Source organism: Malaya genurostris, chromosome 2 (assembly GCF_030247185.1).
Source record: "Malaya genurostris strain Urasoe2022 chromosome 2, Malgen_1.1, whole genome shotgun sequence".
NCBI lineage: Eukaryota > Metazoa > Arthropoda > Insecta > Diptera > Culicidae > Malaya > Malaya genurostris.
In genome coordinates this window covers 11,041,431-11,061,201 of record NC_080571.1, presented here as the reverse complement: position 1 = coordinate 11,061,201, position 19,771 = coordinate 11,041,431, and the positions used below count along the sequence as shown (strand labels likewise).

Below are 19,771 nucleotides of genomic sequence, written 5' to 3'. Positions count from 1 at the left end.
TGAACTTTTTAAACAATACAATCAACTAGCAACATTGTACGATAAAGATTCGATAGCTTATGTCACTGGACGGCTGCCAACAAGGCTCTACAATGTATTGAGTATCTGTTTGTCAAAATTCTAAAATTCTCTCGAAATACTCGTCAACACGTTCATTGATTGCCTACGCAATTGTCACTGTCACTGCTTGATTACGATGTGACTAAATAATAATATCTAAATAACCAATATTGAAATATCTTCATTTACTTCAATAAACTTCCAGTCTGATGACATTTTGCAAAAAATAATGAACTTTATCGATTTATGTTTATGTTATTACTCTTTTTGTTTCTTTAAGACTTCAAACAGAGAAAATGAGAATTAGAGATAAAATAAAAAGAGTCGCCTGTCTTTGACTAAGTATACTTCTATTTGGCCATAGAACTATCGAGTATCTCATTTGACAGTCATTTTCACAGTGCAGATTACAGTTGACGATGATTTTAGTCAATCTGTCAACGTCATTCGACGTGACAGACGAATTACAACTCTGGCCGTAGCTTCCCTTTTCCGCCTAAATCACAAGATAAAGTAGTACACTAGCGACTATGGTTTATTTTCTACAATGAACCAACCAACCAAATACAAATTAAACGGCAGATATGCATCATGAATTTCCCTTCTTGATTCTCATTTATTCTAAAAATTCAAAAACTAATCACATTCCTGATGACATAAAGTAATATTGATGCTATCAAGTAAAGTACAACAGAAGATATTTACGATTAAAATCTAATCACTCTTCCAGAGGATAAATTTTAGAATTTTCACAAACTGTAATAGATTTTTTTCGAACTGTAAACTCAAAAAAATTTTTTTTGAAGACATTTTTAATAAAAGCAAAAATTGCTGAATAATGTTAATCCGAAAATGAAATGCTCCTTCGTGAGAAAATGTGGTTTTCACAAATTTCAAAAAAACTATGTAAAATTCAGCCTGTAATTTTAACATTTAGTTCAAGTTTGACAGCCGAGTAGTTATTTACTTCATTGTTAATAATAACTCTGCTCACCAGTATGGTCTAGTCCAAGTGTGAATATGTTGGAGTAGTTGCCGAGCACCAGTAGACCGGTTGAGTGGAGAATTTTAGCAGGAACATGTTAATTAATGAATGTAATTAATCATGAAACATCATCTCAGAAACTGTTCGGCTGTTTGTTTACATCTGCTTGTTTTCATTCCGCTTCTGTGAACCGCCGTAATTCCGAGATTCAGAAAATTATCGGGTTGAAAATGGAAACTTGCTTTTGATTCGTACACACTGCACGTAACAAATGCGTCAAAATGCCCAATGGTTGTTTTTGACAGTTCGATAGTTATTTTCAGATACTATGGATAAAATGTTGTTTTTATAAGGAGTGTATCGAAAATAAGCTATCCACATACATTTGTGTTGTACGCATGTATTTGTGATGGTTTTTTGTGCTCAGATCACAGCATGCTGTGCGTTTGACTGTCAGCTTTCGTTTGTTTACTTGTTTGAGCGGTTGAAATTCTACGTTTTCAAAATGTCGTTTATTGAAAAGGAATTGAAAGTTAAGGTTCTGGACACATGGCTAAGTGAAAAGGGTACTATGCGAAAATTGACGAAGCGGTTTGGAATTCATCATGCCAGTGTTAAAACCATCATTAATAAGTTTGGGGAACACTATTCTTTGGACAAGCCACCAGGAAGAGTCAGAAAACCAGGTTCTTCCAACCCGAAACTGGACCAGAAAGTGGTATCTCTAATCAAGTAGAACAAATCAATGGCAATACAAAAAGCAGAAAATCTCGAAACAAAATGTAGAACAGACGAAGCGAGCAGCATTAGTATGCTGGGCCCGGAAATTGTATTCGCATCTTTTGCAGTGTCCGGATGCATGCGTTTTGATGGACAATGAGACTTATGTAAAGGAGGACTCAAAAACCCTTCCAGTTCCACAATACTTTACTGTCGTCGTTGGAGAGGATGTGAGCGATGAGAACAGATCGATTCAAGTGGAGTAATTCGGTCGAAAGGTACTGGTATGGCAAGCAACATGTTCCTGTGGTTTGAAGTCAACCATTGGCTTGTGGAAAAGGGTATAAATTTCGTTGAGAGAAATATCAATCCACCAAATATGCCTTTAGCATTGACCCATCAAACGTTATGGGCAATCGTGAAGAGGGTCTTCTAGAAGACTGGTAAGGCAACTGGGTACATGCAGGAGTTCAAAAAAATTTAGGGTCAAGCGTCCAAAAAATACGATGCAACACTCGTCCGGAACTTGATGAAGAGCGTTCGATAAAAGTTCGATAATTCGTGAAAGAATAACTTAAATTTCATCCGGTTTTCACAATGCTCAAGTTTAACCTCGTACAGTAAAGGCCCTTATTACCGGTGTCACTACACGGTGAAAACTAAGTGAAGTGACTGTGACCCTTATTATGAGTTTCACTTCACGGTGGAAATCAAGTGAAGTGAATGTAGTTCCTTATTACGGAAATCGCTTTAAAGACAAAAGTATTTACTTTGATGAACTTGATGCCATTATGAACATCACGCCACCAATATTTTGTTGAAAAAAATATTTTTTTTCCACCACAGTGATCACTTCGCGATGCGTGATACTGGTAATAGGTAAAATCAAGTGAAGTGACATGTAAGTGAAGTGAATGTGGAAGTGAGAACGGTAATAAGGGCCAAAGAATCAATTTTTAGTTTGTATAAAAATCGTTTTCTATCGTAATTTGAAAGAAAAATTTGTGGATAGCTTATTTTCGATACACTCCTTACTGTCCGTCAAAGAACATACTTCAACAAAAATTATTATACCAGTTGTTATTGTTATATTTTCTATGCAATAAGAATACAAACAAACTAACCTTCTGTCAAATTTTTAGTTAGATCATGGATTAAGTCCAATGTAGAAACTTAACCAAAAATTAAAATCGTTTTCGAGATGGTTGGTTGTTTCAGTATTCTATCGTTAATCCCAGAATATCAAAAAACTTCAAAACCACATGACTTAGATCTTGAAACAATATCAACAACTCATCGGGGTGGCAAGTGACCGGGAAAATCGGGAAAACCGAGAAAAAGTCGGGAATTTGGTTTTACCAGGAAAAACCGGGAAAAAGTCGGGAATTTTAGTGCAAATCCGGGAAAAAAATTACTATTCATAATCTTAGTAACGATTTTCAGCATCATGATTTTCCTGATACAACAAATGAAAAGTTGAAGGCAATTTTGTTTTTGAGCTAGAAGTTCAGTACAAGTTTTGTCCCACACAGTACATCTTATTGTCCCACACAGGTTCAATGGTGCACAATCAATTGAAAATGGGGCCAACACCTCATGTCTCAACGGTTTTTGTATGGGTTTGACAGCAATTCTAAATCAATAAGAGCTCTCTTAGTTGTCATCAATAACAGCACAATGAATGCTCATACTGAAAAACAAGGATAGTTTGGATGCTTCTATTGGATTTCTGTTAAATTTCGACGAATATTTGAAAAGGTTTGAAGTGCAAATGACATTTTCTCTTTATTTATTTTCTCTTTCAAATATGACGGCGTATTCCTGTATTTTCCAACATTTTTGCCTTTCTCTATAGAAAGGTATTAGAATTGCTGGAAAAACCGACTTTCGAACGGAGCCTCGGAGACCCATAGTGTTATATACCATTCGACTCAGTTCGACGAGATCGGAAAATGTCTGTGTGTATGTGTGTGTGTGTGTGTGTGTGTGTGTGTGTGTGTGTGTGTGTGTGTGTGTGTGTGTGTGTGTGTGTGTGTGTGTGTGTGTGTGTGTGTGTGTGTGTGTGTGTGTGTGTGTGTGTGTGTGTGTGTGTATGTGTGTGTGTGTGCACTTTTAGAAGATATTTGAACGCGCTCAATTTTCTCAGAGATGGCTGAACCGATTTTAACTAACTTGGGCTTGTTTGAAAGCTACTGTCGGGCCATTGATCAAGTTCGAAGATCAAATGGCTGTGACTTTTGGTTTCGGAGATATGATTGTATAAGTGACGTAACCGACAAAAAGCGTTGTATTTGAACGCGCTCAATTTTCTCAGAGATGGCTGATCCGATTTTAACAAACTTGGGCTCGTTTGAAAGCTATTGTCGGGCCATTGATCAAGTTCGAAGATCAAATGGTCGTGACTTTTGGTTCCAGATATATGATTGTATAAGTGACGTAACCGACAAAACACGTTGATTTTTACCGCTCTTATATATATAAGGGTGCCAAAATTTTGGGATCACCTCTTTTTTCGTTAAGTTCTAGTGCTCAAATGTTTAAGCACCTCGAAAAAAGCCTTCATGCAAAATTTGACCTAAATCGGACATGCTTAAGGGGTGCTGCCCGGTGGTAAAGGTTTGACAATTTTCGATCTTGAAAAAGCACCATAGGGGGGAGTACAGGAAATTTCCAAAATCGAAAAATTTTTTTGATGCCAAAACTCTTAAAACTGCATAAAACATCAAAATTTAGTGTCATCTCAAAAAAAAATTTTTTTGAAAAAATCAACTTTCTGGGAAAAATTTTCATATTTTTTCTAAGTCCCAAAAATTCGATTTTTAAAAAAAAAATTTTTTTCGAGGTGACACAAAATCTCGACGTTTCATGAAATTCTAAGCATTTTGGCATCAAAATTTTTTTTTTCGATTTCGAAAATTTCATGTACTCCCCCCTATGGTGATTTTTCAAGATATATGAAAATTTCACTAAGTGGACTAAGAAGGCTTTGCCTTTCTCTATAGAAAGGTATTAGAATTGCTGGAAAAACCGACTTTCGAACGGAGCCTCGGAGACCCATAGTGTTATATACCATTCGACTCAGCTCGACGAGATCGGAAAATGTCTGTGTGTGTGTGTGTGTATGTGTGTGTGTATGTGTGTGTGTATGTGTGTGCACTTTTCGAAGATATTTGAACGCGCTCAATTTTCTCAGAATTTCGAAGATAAAATGGCTGTGACTTTTGGTTCCGGAGATATGATTGTATAAGTGACGTAACCGACAAAAAGCGTTGTATTTGAACGCGCTCAATTTTCTCAGAGATGGCTGAACCGATTTGAACAAACTTGGACTCGTTTGAAAGCTACTGGCGGGCCATTGATCAAGTTCGAAGATCAAATGGCTGTGACTTTTGGTTCCGGAGATATGATTGTATAAGTGACGTAACCGACAAAAAGCGTTGTATTTGAACGCGCTCAATTTTCTCAGAGATGGCTGATCCGATTTTAACAAACTTGGACTCGTTTGAAAGCTACTGTCGGGCCGTTGATCAAGTTCGAAGATCAAATGGTTGTGACTTTTGGTTCCAGATATATGATGGTATAAGTGACGTAACCGACAAAACACGTTGATTTTTACCGCTCTTGTATATATAAGGGTGCCAAAATTTTGGGATCAACTCTATTTTCGCAAAGTTCTAGTGCTCAAAAGTTTAAGCACCTCGAAAAAAGCCTTCATGCAAAATTTGACCTAAATCGGACATGCTTAAGGGGTGCTGCCCGGTGGTAAAGGTTTGACAATTATCGATCTTGAAAAAGCACCATAGGGGGGAGTACATGAAATTTCCAAAATCGAAAATTTTTTTTGATGCCAAAACTTTTAAAACTGCATAAAACATCGAAATTTAGTGTCATCTCAAAAAAAATTTTTTTGAAAAAATCAACTTTCTGGGACTTAGAAAAATTTTCATATTTTTTCTAAGTCCCAAAAAGTCGATTTTTTCAAAAAAATTTTTTTTCGAGATGACACTAAATCTCGACGTTTCATGCAATTCTAAGCCTTTTGGCATCAAAAATTTTTTTTCGATTTCGAAAATTTCATGTACTCCCCCCTATGGTGATTTTTAAAGATATATGAAAATTCCACTAAGTGGACTAAGAAGGGTTTTGCCTTTCTCTATAGAAAGGTATTAGAATTGCTGGAAAAACCGACTTTCGAACGGAGCCTCGGAGACCCATAGTGTTATATACCATTCGACTCAGCTCGACGAGATCGGAAAATGTCTGTGTGTGTGTATGTATGTGTGTGTGTATGTATGTGCACTTTTCGAAGATATTTGAACGCACTCAATTTTCTCAGATATGGCTGAACCGATTTGAACAAACTTGGGCTCGTTTGAAAGCTACTGTCGGGCCATTGATCAAGTTCGAAGATCAAATGGCTGTGACTTTTGGTTCCGGAGATATGATTGTATAAGTGACGTAACCGACAAAAAGCGTTGTATTTGAACGCGCTCAATTTTCTCAGAGATGGCTGATCCGATTTTAACAAACTTGGGCTCGTTTGAAAGCTACTGTCGTGTCATTGATCAAGTTCGAAGATCAAATGGTTGTGACTTTTGGTTCCAGATTTTTAGATTAGCATCACTGTTCTCATACAAATAGGCAACGCAAATGTCAATCACTAGTTTGGAAAAATGATGCTGACTGTGTGACATAAACACTGAAGCATGCTTTTGTGAACTACTCGAATCAATCTGAATCAATTGGCGTCTAAAATTATTTTATAAATGTATGAAACATATTTTCATGAGACTTTTATGAAAGAAGAGAAAGGCATTATCACACCACTAGGTGGATTAAGAAGGGTTTTTTAGATTAGCATCACTGTTCTCATACAAATAGGCAACGCAAATGTCAAGCACTTGTTTGGAAAAATGATGCTGACTGTGTGACATAAACACTGAAGCATGCTTTTGTGAACTACTCGAATCAATCTGAATCAATAGGTGTCAAAATTAGTATCCGAAATTATTTAATAAAAGTATGAAATATATTTTCATGAGAATATTATGAAAGAAGAGAAAGGCATTATCACACCACTAGGTGGATTAAGAAGGGTTTTTTAACAGCAGATCGAAAGTTGATAGTTTCGGTCGTTATTCTCTGCAAAGTGTAAGATAGAAGGATTGCCGATAGGACCGTAATAATCGAAAGAAAGAGTAAAGAAAGAGGAACTGACATTTGCACTTAGGACCTTTTTAGTGTTTGTCTTTAAATTTCAGAATAAGTATGCATAATGGTAAAAGTAGCATCAGGTAACATGTTTAATAATTTTTTAAGCATTCTTAGGAGCCGTGTTTTTAGTTGGCAGCTAATGATTCTCCTAATTTCACCAAAATTTGTCTCAGTAATGTCAAATTGTGAGAATACTTTTTCCACCATTTGCAAGGAGTATTTTATTTCCTTCTTTGACAGCTGAAATTAGTTTTTCACAGTTCATAAGAGCCTAGTAAATCTATGTTTAAGTTTTTTCGAAGATTATCAGCTATAATGAGGATATTGATGTCGACGAAGGAGCAATCGAAGATTGTCAATGATAGGAGAATCAAATTTATATCGTCTCAGTCACTAGAGGTATAGATTGTTGTTTTTCCAAAGTGACAAGGGTACATTTTAAGAGTTCTAGAAGATCTGTGTTCTCTCGCCAAAACCCAACTCTGAAAGAATATCGTGTATGTAGTTAGCAGTGGCGTATCGTCCTCATGTACACCTCGTGCACTGCACAACTGGTCGAATAGGCTCTGTGAGAACTGAGAACATTCAGGAGAGGCTTCAGTGGCTTATGCTCATGGCAGTTGAAAACACATTGCTGTCTAAGTTGCAACGTCGAAACGATCATACCATATAAGCAGTGCACAATCCGTAAAAACAGTATCGGAATACACTAGAGATGGTAAGTCCGCGAACGGTCCAAAAGAACTAGTTCTCCTCGAAGATTGAGTGTACTGGAGTTCTTTATTGAAGAATGATATCTCTATATTCTTCTCAATGGAAATGAAAGTAATCGACTTCTTTGAGTATGTATACAAATAAGTTGCGTCTTTCGAAACGTTTGCTGGTTCGAAGAATGATTGTTGAACACATGCAAAAAGCACTCACTATTATTGAATCTGTTTACTACAAAATATAATTTGTTGCTCTCATATTATTTTCTAAGAAACGTACACAGTTTCAGACTGATCACTTTCATCACCGTTTGCCATATATGTTTCTAGTTTTAATCCTATTGTTACATCGAAGTTACTGGCGAAATAAAAGACAAGATAAAAATGGAATACATTGTGCTGGATGGTACTGTTAGTTCAGAAAATGAACGTTGGGACAAACTGTGGATGAGATTTTTAATCGTAGTTCCAAGGAGATACTCGAAAAACACTTATTTCTCAACTCTCGATGTTTTTTTGGACATGGGATTTCAACTTAAAGCTTGAACGAGAGAAATATTTTAAAAAACCTGCACATTGGGCCTGTTAAAAAAAACCAGGAATTTTCAGTCTCGCGCACCGGGAAAACCGGGAAACATCCGGGAAATTGAAATCGCTAATTCACTTGCCACCCTGAACAACTCATGATAATTTAATTTTTCGTATTTTAGATTGATTGAGTCAATAGCTCACCGTTCACAGAAAACCAAATTCAATTTGAGACAACTTAATAGATTGACATTGCGATTTAATACTGTTTCTGATAGGTCACAGATGTTACAAGTTTGTTATGATAAAGGTTATTCCAATACGAATCGTAATACATTTAAAATACCCTTAGTAACTTACCCTCGTAGTTTTATTCATCGACTAGTTTTCATTCGGTATCGAATCGAAGATCAAAATGAAATCCAACGGATCCACAGTACATCGAACCGCTTAAACGAAAACTACTCACTTCTGTTGTGTTTATTTCATTCATACATGCTGATAGGTTCAGTTGAATCTATTCCAGACTCCAGAACAGCTCACGATTGTGGTGATCCCCGTTGGCTGACAAACTCTAAGCGGTGGCGCAATGCCTGCTCAACTTTAGGAACTTCGACGGCAATTTCACCTCACTCGACTCGTCGAATGTTGCACGTTCGCACTTTGCTTTGCCGGGAGGCAGTGCAACCGAGCTGACGAGGGTGATTCGTCGTGCGCGTTCCCTTCAGTCCACTGCCAGACGCGCGCAGTTCAGTTCGAATCGTCAACCTGTTCGGATTATAGTTAGCGGCCGGCACTCGTGCACGTGTTACGGATGTTTCGCGCTTATTTCAAGGCGGTATTTGCGGTTAAATCGATTGTGTTCCCAGTGAGATCCGGTTCTTTTTGTCTATACGGCAGTGGCTCAGGAAAGTTGAGTGAAATGGAATAATACCTGGATTGGTTTATATGATTTGAAAGTGCATTATTGCTACGAGGCTCGTGGGAAAGGTTGCTGAGATGAATTGATGCTTTGACAAATACTAGTGACAAGGTGTGACAGTTGGCTAAGCTATCCTGTGTGTGAACCAGCGTGGAACATTTCGACCGCAGTTTGACAAATCGTACGTTCACTCCATCGGGAACCTATATATGGATTAATAATCATTATTCATAATGAATAACAATGAAACCAAGGTGAGTTGCGCTTTGTCGTTCATCAATGTCTGCAAGAGTGTTGCTGCGTACGTTGGCTGCTGTCATACAGTACTGCGGTGACAGCTTACACAATGCCATTGTCATGGGGGTAATTATGCGAAAGAATGTCACTTCAAGGGATACTTGCGCTATTCCGACACCCTTCGGCGGATGCGTTGTTGTGTTGGTAATGATGAGCACATTCTGCCAACAGACTCAAAAGAGAACATTTCGAAAAACTAGCATTGTTTTTTTTTCTAATATTGAAGTTGAATTTGAAAATTATCACCATTGCTTAGTTCTGCGCTTGCCAGTTGAATAGACCGCAGTCATCGAATAGTTGACAGGATTTAAGTATTTTTTTCAATCTGGGTAATGTAAAATCGGAAAACTCTGGATGGCAAAAGGTAATCTTAACAGTTCGGCTGAAAAGTTCGTATCGTTTAATAGAAACACACATTTTTTTGCCAAAATTCGTTTTTATTATTCAACATAATTGCCATCAGAGGCGATACAGCGATTATAGCGATCTTCCAACTTTTCAATACCATTTTTGTAGTACGATTTGTCCTTTGCCTCAAAATAGGCCTCAGTTTCAGCGATTACCTCTTCATTGCTTCTAAATTTTTTACCAGCGAGCATACTCTTGAGGTCTGAGAACAGGAAAAAGTCACTGGGGGCCAAATCTGGAGAATACGGTGGATGAGGGAGCAATTCGAAGCCCAATTCGTTCAATTTCAGCATGGTTTTCATCGACTTGTGACACGGTGCATTGTCTTGATGAAACAAAACTTTTTTCTTCTTCAAATGAGGCCGTTTTTTTTTTTTTTTTTAAATTTCGTCCTTCAAAGTCTCTAATATTGCTATATAATAGTCACTGTTGATGGTTTTTCCCTTCTCAAGGTAGTCGATGAAAATTATACCATGCGAATCCCAAAATACAGACGCCATAACCTTACCGGCCGATTGTTGAGTCTTTCCACGTTTTGGGTTCGGTTCATCGCGTGCAGTCCACTCTGCTGACTGTCGATTGGACTCCGGAGTGAAATGATGGAGCCATGTTTCGTCCATTGTTATATATCGACGAAAAAAATCGGTTTTATTTCGATATAACAGCTCCAAACACTGCTCAGAATCATCAATTCGATGTTGTTTTTGATCGATTGTGAGCTCACGCGGCACCCATTTTGCACAAAGCTTTCTCATATCCAAATATTCGTGAATAATATGTCCAACACATTCCTTTGATATCTTTAGGGTGTCAGCTATCTCGATCAACTTCACTTTACGGTCATTGAAAATCATTTTGTGGATTTTTTTCACGTTTTCATCGGTAACAGCCTCTTTTGGACGTCCACTGCGTTCATCGTCTTCGGTGCTCATATGACCAGTACGGAATTTTGCAAACCACTTACGAATTGTTGCTTCGCCCGGTGGCACTTTTTTTCATCAAAAAGTAGTGTTTCATCAACACACGAAATTCCTTTTTTCCATTTTTTTTACAATAACAAAAGTAGCTTCACTCAAAATGCAATATCTCACAAACTAATAATCAGACAGCTGTCAAATTTATACACGTATCTTTTGAAGGTTGGTACTAACTGAAAATGGTATGGATTTAATTCTAGTGGCGCCCTCTCATAGAAACGATAAAACTTTTCAGCCGATCTGTTAAGGTAGCTGTGTATTTTACAACTATTAATCGAAAACGGAATCACCCAGAACGGTGCACTTCTTACCTGTATGGTTGTTCGTGATGAAATGTCAGAAGCTGTTCTTTTATAATACGATTGACCTGTTGCAGTCATACCCAACCCAATTGGTCATGGCATGCTATGCATTGATTATTATGAATTCGTTTGTACCCACACATCCACCTTCTCCTCTGAAAAAAAAATATCAGGGTGCCTAGAATAATAATATCTTCACAATTAAATAATCGTGTAATCGCACATAGAGGAATTTCTCCACCTGTTAATTTACCATCGTGGTTGTGAGTTGTGTATACCATGCAGCGCTGCCAACTATACCGATTTTTGGACTCGATACAGGAATACAGATATGCTCTCTCAAAATACCGATATTTCAATTTTCATACAGATAAATACCGATTTTCAGTTTTCGTGTTGGATTCCATAGGGGTAAACCAGGTCGAGCGACCTTTTTTTTTTTTTTTTTTGGTCGCAAAATCAGTTTTCGCACTAAATTGATGTTTGATTTTTCGAGAAAGATATTGTACAGATAGTTTTTTTTCGCCAAATACAGATTTTTGGAAAAAACAGTTGACAGCACTGATACCATGGTTGACTATAGTCCAATCCACGTGCGAATGTGTTGGTGTAGCTATTCTCAGCAGTTGAAAGGTTAATGCTAGTGTGAGTATGTCGAAATAACCCAGAGAATTTTGTCGAGCCGCATCGTGCCAATTATTGAAGACATATATGCAATAAAAAAACACTGCAATGCCAAGAGAACAGTTTAGAAAGACATAAAATCGTTCATGAAACTCTATACCACGTAATGGTACTGTCTTCTACTTGGTTCATTAGTCCATAGCTTACGAAATTCTATATGCTTTTTTCGCAGTGTATGATTATGAGTCAAAAATGTTTTTCCTCAGTGTAAAATTGAACCCACAACAAACTTTGACTTCGGCTCGCACACATTCCAATTTCGTATATGAATAGATCTGCGCACTCTGCATCGGTGTGAGTAACTGAGACGTCAAATTGCTCAATTGCTCGGTCCTATCTGTCAAACACCCTCATTGAACATAACTAAAAATTGAGTGACACATCACTCAAATTCATTAAAAGTGCACGTACTCTAAACTTGAGTTACCACGTATCTACTCATTTTTGAGTTAAGGGACGTCAAAACTTGAGTAATTTCTACTCAAAATAAGAAAAAAATATTTTGTTCAAAATTTGAGCAAGTTCAGCTCAAAATTTGAGATCCTTACTCTCAAAATGAAGAAATTTTTCTTCGTTAATTTTTTTCATATACAAAGTTAATCTTCTTTCTTTTGAATGCGCAAAATAGTGATTCAAAACCGTTTCCTTTTGAACGGTTTGGAGTCAAAATTGAATTATTTTAATATTCTTCACTAAGCACAATTGAAACCACAAAACATCTATGATTGACGTTGATTCATGTTTTCAAAACAGCATCTAGAAACGGCAATGGAAAACGACGTATTCTCGCATTCTTTATTTCGATAAGAATATTCCGAGAATGAAAACGCTCTGAACTGCAAGTATTTTTTTCACTCAAATGTTTAAACGCTCAACGCTTACTCTAATGTATGAATAAATGCGAGAGAACTCATGACAATGACTTTATTTTACTCAAATCCATACTCAAATTTTGACATATTGTTCCAGTTTATTAATTTGAGTAATCGAAACTCAAACCATGAGTTATGTTCAAAGAGCGTGTATATCATATATGCTAACTGCTTGGATCAGCGCTGCCAATTATTCCGATTTTTGTACTCGACACAGAAAAACAGACATGTTATCTTAAAATGCCAGCCATCTGACACCGGTATGTAAGCACCAGCCATTTGAAAGTACACCGATTACGTTGAGACCCTCGTGTTTTGGGCCCCAAACACTGCGATGTTTTGATACTCATCGTGACTTTCAAATTGTGAAAATCACCTCCACTTGATGATCTGCTATATTTTAGGTAAATTCACAAGTTATTGTGTGAGAATCGATCTAAAAATCTCTAATTTTCGTGCAATAAACAAGGTGAACCATAAAACTTTGCAATAAGCTGATTTTGAAGTTCTGATTCAGATTTTATCAAGATGGCGTCATGACAGGGGGCCGTCAAATACAGATAATTAAGTTTTCTGACAGATAAATATAGATTTTCTGTTTTTGTGTTTTTTTTTTTGGTTCCATAGGGTTAAACCAGGTGGAGCGAAACCAGGCCTCACTAAACAGATTTTTCGAGATAGACAATGTACAGATTGGTTTTTTCGCCAAATACAGATTTTTCAAATAAAGATGGCAGCTCTGGCTTGGATTCTGAAATTGTGTATCTCAAAATGCAAGGGAAAATGTTCAAAACTCGCTCTTTGTTCTTTTGATGATTTATGAAATGATTTTTGTTTATATTAGAGGAGTGAAACTGATTGAAATTTACATTATAATGATAGGTAACTTATCTTTTATAACAGATATATTGAACCATTACTATTGTTATTAATTATTTCAGAGAAGTGCAAAAATTTAGGTTTCATTTTCCTATCGTTCAAAAGAGGAGACATATTTTCAGATGCATCTGAATGAAATCAGATATCATAAACGATATAAATCGGATATTTGATTTGTGGTGATTAATAGATAATGTAATAAAGATTTTTGTTTTGCTGTATTATTACATACTGATTCGTTCTTGCATTCACCTCATTTGTTAAATGGCAAGTCATCTGTTTGGCCTGGCTCAAAGCCCTATTCGTCAATTCTTGATTTACCTTGTCCAAACACTGAATCGATACTGCGTATATCAGACAATTATCGCTAATACAAATTGCGACCTTTGCAAAATGCAAATATGCAATTCCAATCACTTCAATCAAATAAAACACTTTAGATTCACATTGAATAGATTTTTTTATGATTTCGGAATGAAAGTAACGTGTATGAAACCCATACGAATAAGTTAAGACTCCTAGATCTGGTATGAAGTGATAGCACTCAACAAATTGTCCAAGGTATATTTTTGTGTTCCTGTATCAATAAATTTTCTGGATCTTCAGATATGCAGTAAACAATCAGCAGTGCGTTTTCAAGTATCACAGAAAAGCATCCAGTATTTGATGCGAAATGAATACCGTTTATAGTAGCTGGGAAAACCTTAACTGTTACTACCTCATAGCCGTCTCCTGTATCTAATCCAAAATACTCCGTTGTCGATCGTCGATGCAGAAAAATGCTGCAACTATATGCTTCTGGTCTTTTCTACTTATTGATTCGAAACACGTTTTTTTTTCCAAGAGAGATAGTATATTTTAGTGTTGAATGTTCGCCTTGTTCCGTTAAATCGTCTAGTACTTCCATAGTCATTATTAACAAGATTTTGAGCGCAAATCGAATCTTCCAAGAAATACGGACACTACATACGTTAACATACTTCTTGTATTACTAAAATCTTCTCTCCTTCTTTCTTTGTTTGGTTGGAAAGATTACAATGCCCATACATCCATCGATTTCGTTTATAGTCACATGGACTTCATTGTTTTTGACTACCGATAGAATCTCGCGGCGTTATAACACGAAAAAGTTTCATTCATTTTTGAGAATCACTCGAAATTCTAATACACTGTCCACTCACACGTCACACGTTGAAAGAACTATCGGAAGTAATTAATAAAACCACTGAAAACAATAAATTCGAGTATTGTTCTATCGTTAAAAATTACTTATAACGCAAATGTGCGCGATCTAATGATCCGCTTTATGATGCGCGATTATTGAAATCCGCTTATTTTTTTTTATTTGCACGGCCACGTTGCCTGCTCTCCTTATGCGCGACGTTTCCGGTCCGCTCATTTACATTTAAATATTTGCGCGACCTTCCTGATCCGCTCTGTGATGCGCGATTTCATGAATCCGCCTTTTTCAATGAAAATTGTTATCATTTTATCCATGTATTTTATTGCGCGACCTTCCTGGTCCGCTTATGATGCGCGACCATAGTGATCCGCTTATTTCCGTCATTTTCAACATTGCGTAATCAATGTAAAATGAAAAACTGCGTGCCAAATAGTACCAATATCTGAATAGATTCTGTTTCGTTTTGGGTGATTCCGTTTCCATGCGAGATGGTTCTGAATAACTTTGCTATTTCAATTGCGCCTCCTGGCAGGATCGCCATTGTGTATTTTACAACTATTAATCGAAAACGGAATTACCCAGAACGGTGCACTTCTTACCTGTATGGTTGTTCGTGATGAAATGTCAGAAGCTGTTCTTTTATAATACGATTGACCTGTTGCAGTCATACCCAACCCAATTGGTCATGGCATGCTATGCATTGATTATTATGAATTCGTTTGTACCCACACAGTAGCTGAATTTTTATCCATCTCTACTGGTTGGAACTGATTGATTTGGTAATTCAATATATCAAAACAGTTGTCGCAACGTAATAACGAAAGTGCAATATAAAAAACCGTTTCTTGGTTATGAATTGGTATATTGAATGCTAATTGAATGAAACATGCGTTAGTTGCAGGGCAGTTTCTCCTGAAGTTTGTAAATAAATTTGTTGGAGCAGATTCAGTCTTTGTGGTCCGTCCAAAAATGTTCAATTTGCCGTCGCTGATGGACAATCTAAAGGTGAAGCCACAGAGAAAGCGACACGCGACGCGAAACTTGACAGATCGCCAGGAGTCACGCGACAGAGCTCTGCTGAACTCACATAACCGGACCTCTGTCGCTCGAATCCTTGCCATCTGTCAAATTTCTCATCGCGTCGCGTTTCACTTTCTCTCTGGCTTCACCCTAAGTGTGTGTGTTTTACCCTATCTCAAGCCCTGCTGTCTGGCAACGGTTTACAGGAAAAAAATGTTTCCATGTGCTTTATTTATACATGCAAATAATTTTAGTCCAAGACTCAGGGAGGTCCGGATTGTCCATTTCGTATACAGAGCAAATCGTTTTTCGTGGTCAAAGTTCCCTCGACCAGCCCCGCTTCAATGAGTATCAAATGAATGATTACATACAAACAAATACGCACCCTCTCATTCAGTTACTAACGCAGAAGGTGAAAGCATGCCGTTCTATTGACCAAATTTCATCAAAAATCTCGACGCCCTTTTTTTTACCAAATGTCATCAACGACTCACGGGGAGGCATAAGATAGGCACTTGTGAGCACTTACTTATCTTTCTTTTTGACGACCCGTTGCTGATGGACAATCTAAGTTTGTTAAAAACGGTTCAGTCAAATATTTTATGACATTTAGCCCTCAGGCGAATGGTTAATTAGTTCGGTGATTGCGTGTGGACTGTATTCTTGCAAAACTGGGGCAAAAACTGAGAAAAAATCATGAATCGGCCGGGTAAAGTTAAACATGTACGGAGGTTCTTCTGAATTATTAAAGTAGTTATTAGGAAAAAAATTTTTGGATACGGGAGAACTGGAGGTTTGAGTCTCGCCTAAGAGATATTTTTTCCGGAAATTATTATTTATGCCTTTTCATTTTGTATTCTTTTTTCGTCGGTTTCTCTACGGATATGGATAAAAACTTGTTTGATTGAATTTTCTTTCGCAGTTTTTTCCCGCTTAGGAGTTTTTTTTCCGGAAATTATTATTTCTACCTATCTGTTTTTTTTATTTTACCCTGTTGAACGATCAAAAAGGTAAAAGCTGGGGAAAATAAACATAATTTTCAATCAATTAGTGGAATAATGACAATATGTACTTTATCAATCCTTATTTGAAAGACTTAATTTCTGAAATCCTTTTAAAATCATGTCAAAATATTTTTAAACTTGAGGAATATCAAAAGCATTACCATCGCGTTATCACGTTGTATATCTGTTGATTGGATTTCTTAATATTTTCTTGAATTGAGATGTAGGCGTGTTAAACAAATTTTATTTTCTAAAGTTGTGCTGTCATGTTCAACTGATATGATAAGACTGTACTCAAAAAATGACAACTAACAAAAGTGGTCAACAAAAAATCATTTTAGGTCGGATGCTTTACAAAATTGGTTTATTCAACATCTCCTTCCAGACTAAATGCCTGCACCTTGGACTTAAGGGCTGAGACCAGTAGGTCGCGCATAATCACGTGTCTCGCTCTGCGTATTGCATTTCTCTCCATGCTCTCTCGCATATGTACAAAATGACTCTAGATGGGCCGGGTGACCAGAAAAGTTTCGATATTTTCGGTTACAAGTTTGCATAAAATGTGTCTGCATCCAATAAAGCTGCCGCTTGTTTGGCAGCCTTGCTGAGCCGATTTTATTTCTCTCTCATTTTTCGTTACGTTACCAGGAACCTGGAGCAGAAAAAATGACGCGTCTATAGAAATCGACTTACCTTCACAAAAATAACATTCACTTCATTTTTATCGCGACAACATATATGTTTCTATGAACTAATTGCATCTAAATTAAATCATCTAGACATTGTTAGGATAGATTATTGATCCATGCTTTTGAAGGCGAGATATTCAATGAACAATTTTAAAGATGGCGTTTTCAGCTATGAAATTCTTCCTTCAGAAAATAGACTTTCCCGACCGCTAAAATCAATGAATGAATTTTCACAGAGCAATCTAAACTAATTTTCTAAGAGATTGTCAGTTGGGTTTTTTATATTCGTCACCGTTTCTGAGAAAATTAGATTTGAAGCGTGAAAATACCTCTCTGAAACACCCTAAAACATACTAACCTCAGCCCTTAACGTTACCAATCAAATCCTGTACAACACTTGCGCCATCTTTCTTAAATACTTTCATCAACTTTTACTTCAAATCCTTGCCGTTTTTTGAACACCTTCTCTGTTTCTGAATCTTTTCCTTCACAATGGCTCTGAATTTTTCTTTTGGGCGAGTTTAGCGCATTGACCCTATTTGGCACCACTTAATCACCGATTTCGTATAATGGCGAATCCAGATCCGACCACAACCGATTGTCATCGATTTGTGGGACCGCAGGAAGGACTGCCGGCGCTTCTGAAGGCATTCTTCTTTGTATATTTGGCCGTTGGTGGAACTCCTCGTTATGTTTGGATTACTGAATTTGTTGCACCTACAGATCGCCTGCCACATCAAGAGCTTTTTGGAAAATTTGTCAACCTACTTCTTCAGGAACATATCTGGAACAGCTAGGTGGGACTTGCCGACGAAATCGCCGTTTTCCAACTGTGGGACTGACCTGGATTTTCCATGACTACATCCATACTTTTTTGTCGAAGCACTTCTTGCTTGGAAGCCTTGTCGATAATCACTTGACAGATTGTGACGAAATTTTCACATGTAACATGTCCGAGTTTGCACAATATTTCATCAATTTTTACCTATTGAATAAAAAGTTGTAATAAAGTTTTAAAGTGTAGCGTTTTATTCGAGTAAAATATTATTTTTCGAGGAGAAGAATTGAAATGCCTGCAACAGATCAAAACAATCGGTTCAGTCTTCGTGCAGTGAGTAGAATTGAGCAGCGTGAAAAATGATCTCTTTACACATCGCACAGGATTTGCCCTACTCACAATTTTATTGTGGCACAAGCAACAGTTTTGTCCAAATTCTTATATGAATGGTTATTTTACAGAGCTAAATCAGCTATCACTGTTTGGAGTCAAATTGAAATCCTGATGAATATATATGTTTATATCGCAGTGCGCATTTTTTTCATTTTAATTTTTTTCATGCAGCTTTTTAAACGCACAAAACGACGAGATGAAGTAAAGACCACAATAAAACACTCTTTGACAAATTACTGGTCGGATCTAATTCACTTATGATGAATTTGCACATTTTTGATTGACGCTGGTAATCCCCACGGGTGGTCAAATAAACATTTTTTGTTGCAGATCTCTTACTTTAATATTGCAGAAGTTTCTGTATGATCGAATGTAGTCGAGCTATGCAAAAAGATGTGATTCACTATGATAAAATTCTACTAAACAACACAATTTAAGAAATAAAAATAAACTGTCAACAAATACTGCTTAGAGAACTACGCTTCATCGTAGCCAACATAAAACAGCTATAATTATTATAGTAATTGTAACTTTAATCTGAAGTTTCACCCACCACATAAATACCAACGGAAAACAGATTAAAACTGATAGCTGAGAAAATCGACTCGTTCATATAATATTCTAACAATAGCTTGCTTGAAACCAAAGTATAATACAGAGAAGTAACACGATTCGTTATCAGTTAACATCAATTATTGGCGTGGTCAGAGAGAGTGAAATTAGTTTCCCAACATCTTCAATTCAAATGATACGATTCGCGAAGGTAAAGTGACTTTGCGTGTTTACTTCCCGTAACGTTTGAGTTTAATCGACTAGGTAAGAGAACATTTCAGGATACTTCTTTGAAATCCGCTTCACTGTTATGTAACTGCAAAAATGGTAATTGAGATATTGAGATTTCCAGCAACCCTTTCCCGAACATTTTCGAAACTTTCATTAAGACGTGCCTTAGAATGTTGTTGACAGTGTTCTGCAGACTACAGACGCTCACAGTAACCGATCGGTGGATGCAAAAGCCACAATTTTGGCAACACAGTGTCAAAAGACATTGTATTAGGTTTTTTACCGTCACTGCTAACCTCAATCGGATAAACACATTTTGACAGTTCAGCAGTACTGTTTGAAAACAGATATTTTTTTGTTTGT

At 36.9% G+C, this 19,771-nt stretch overlaps 1 protein-coding gene across 1 annotated transcript in view; it reads left to right on the top strand.

The window, feature by feature from the left end:
* The first annotated feature begins 8,960 nt into the window (after positions 1-8,960).
* LOC131432753 (long-chain fatty acid transport protein 4) overlaps positions 8,961-19,771 on the top strand; it is a 90,435-nt gene continuing 79,624 nt past the window's right edge. Inside the window, exon 1 of the mRNA XM_058599250.1 lies at positions 8,961-9,393. Coding sequence (XP_058455233.1) covers positions 9,373-9,393 — 21 coding nt within the window. The 5' untranslated portion in view covers positions 8,961-9,372. The remainder of the gene's footprint in view (positions 9,394-19,771) is intronic.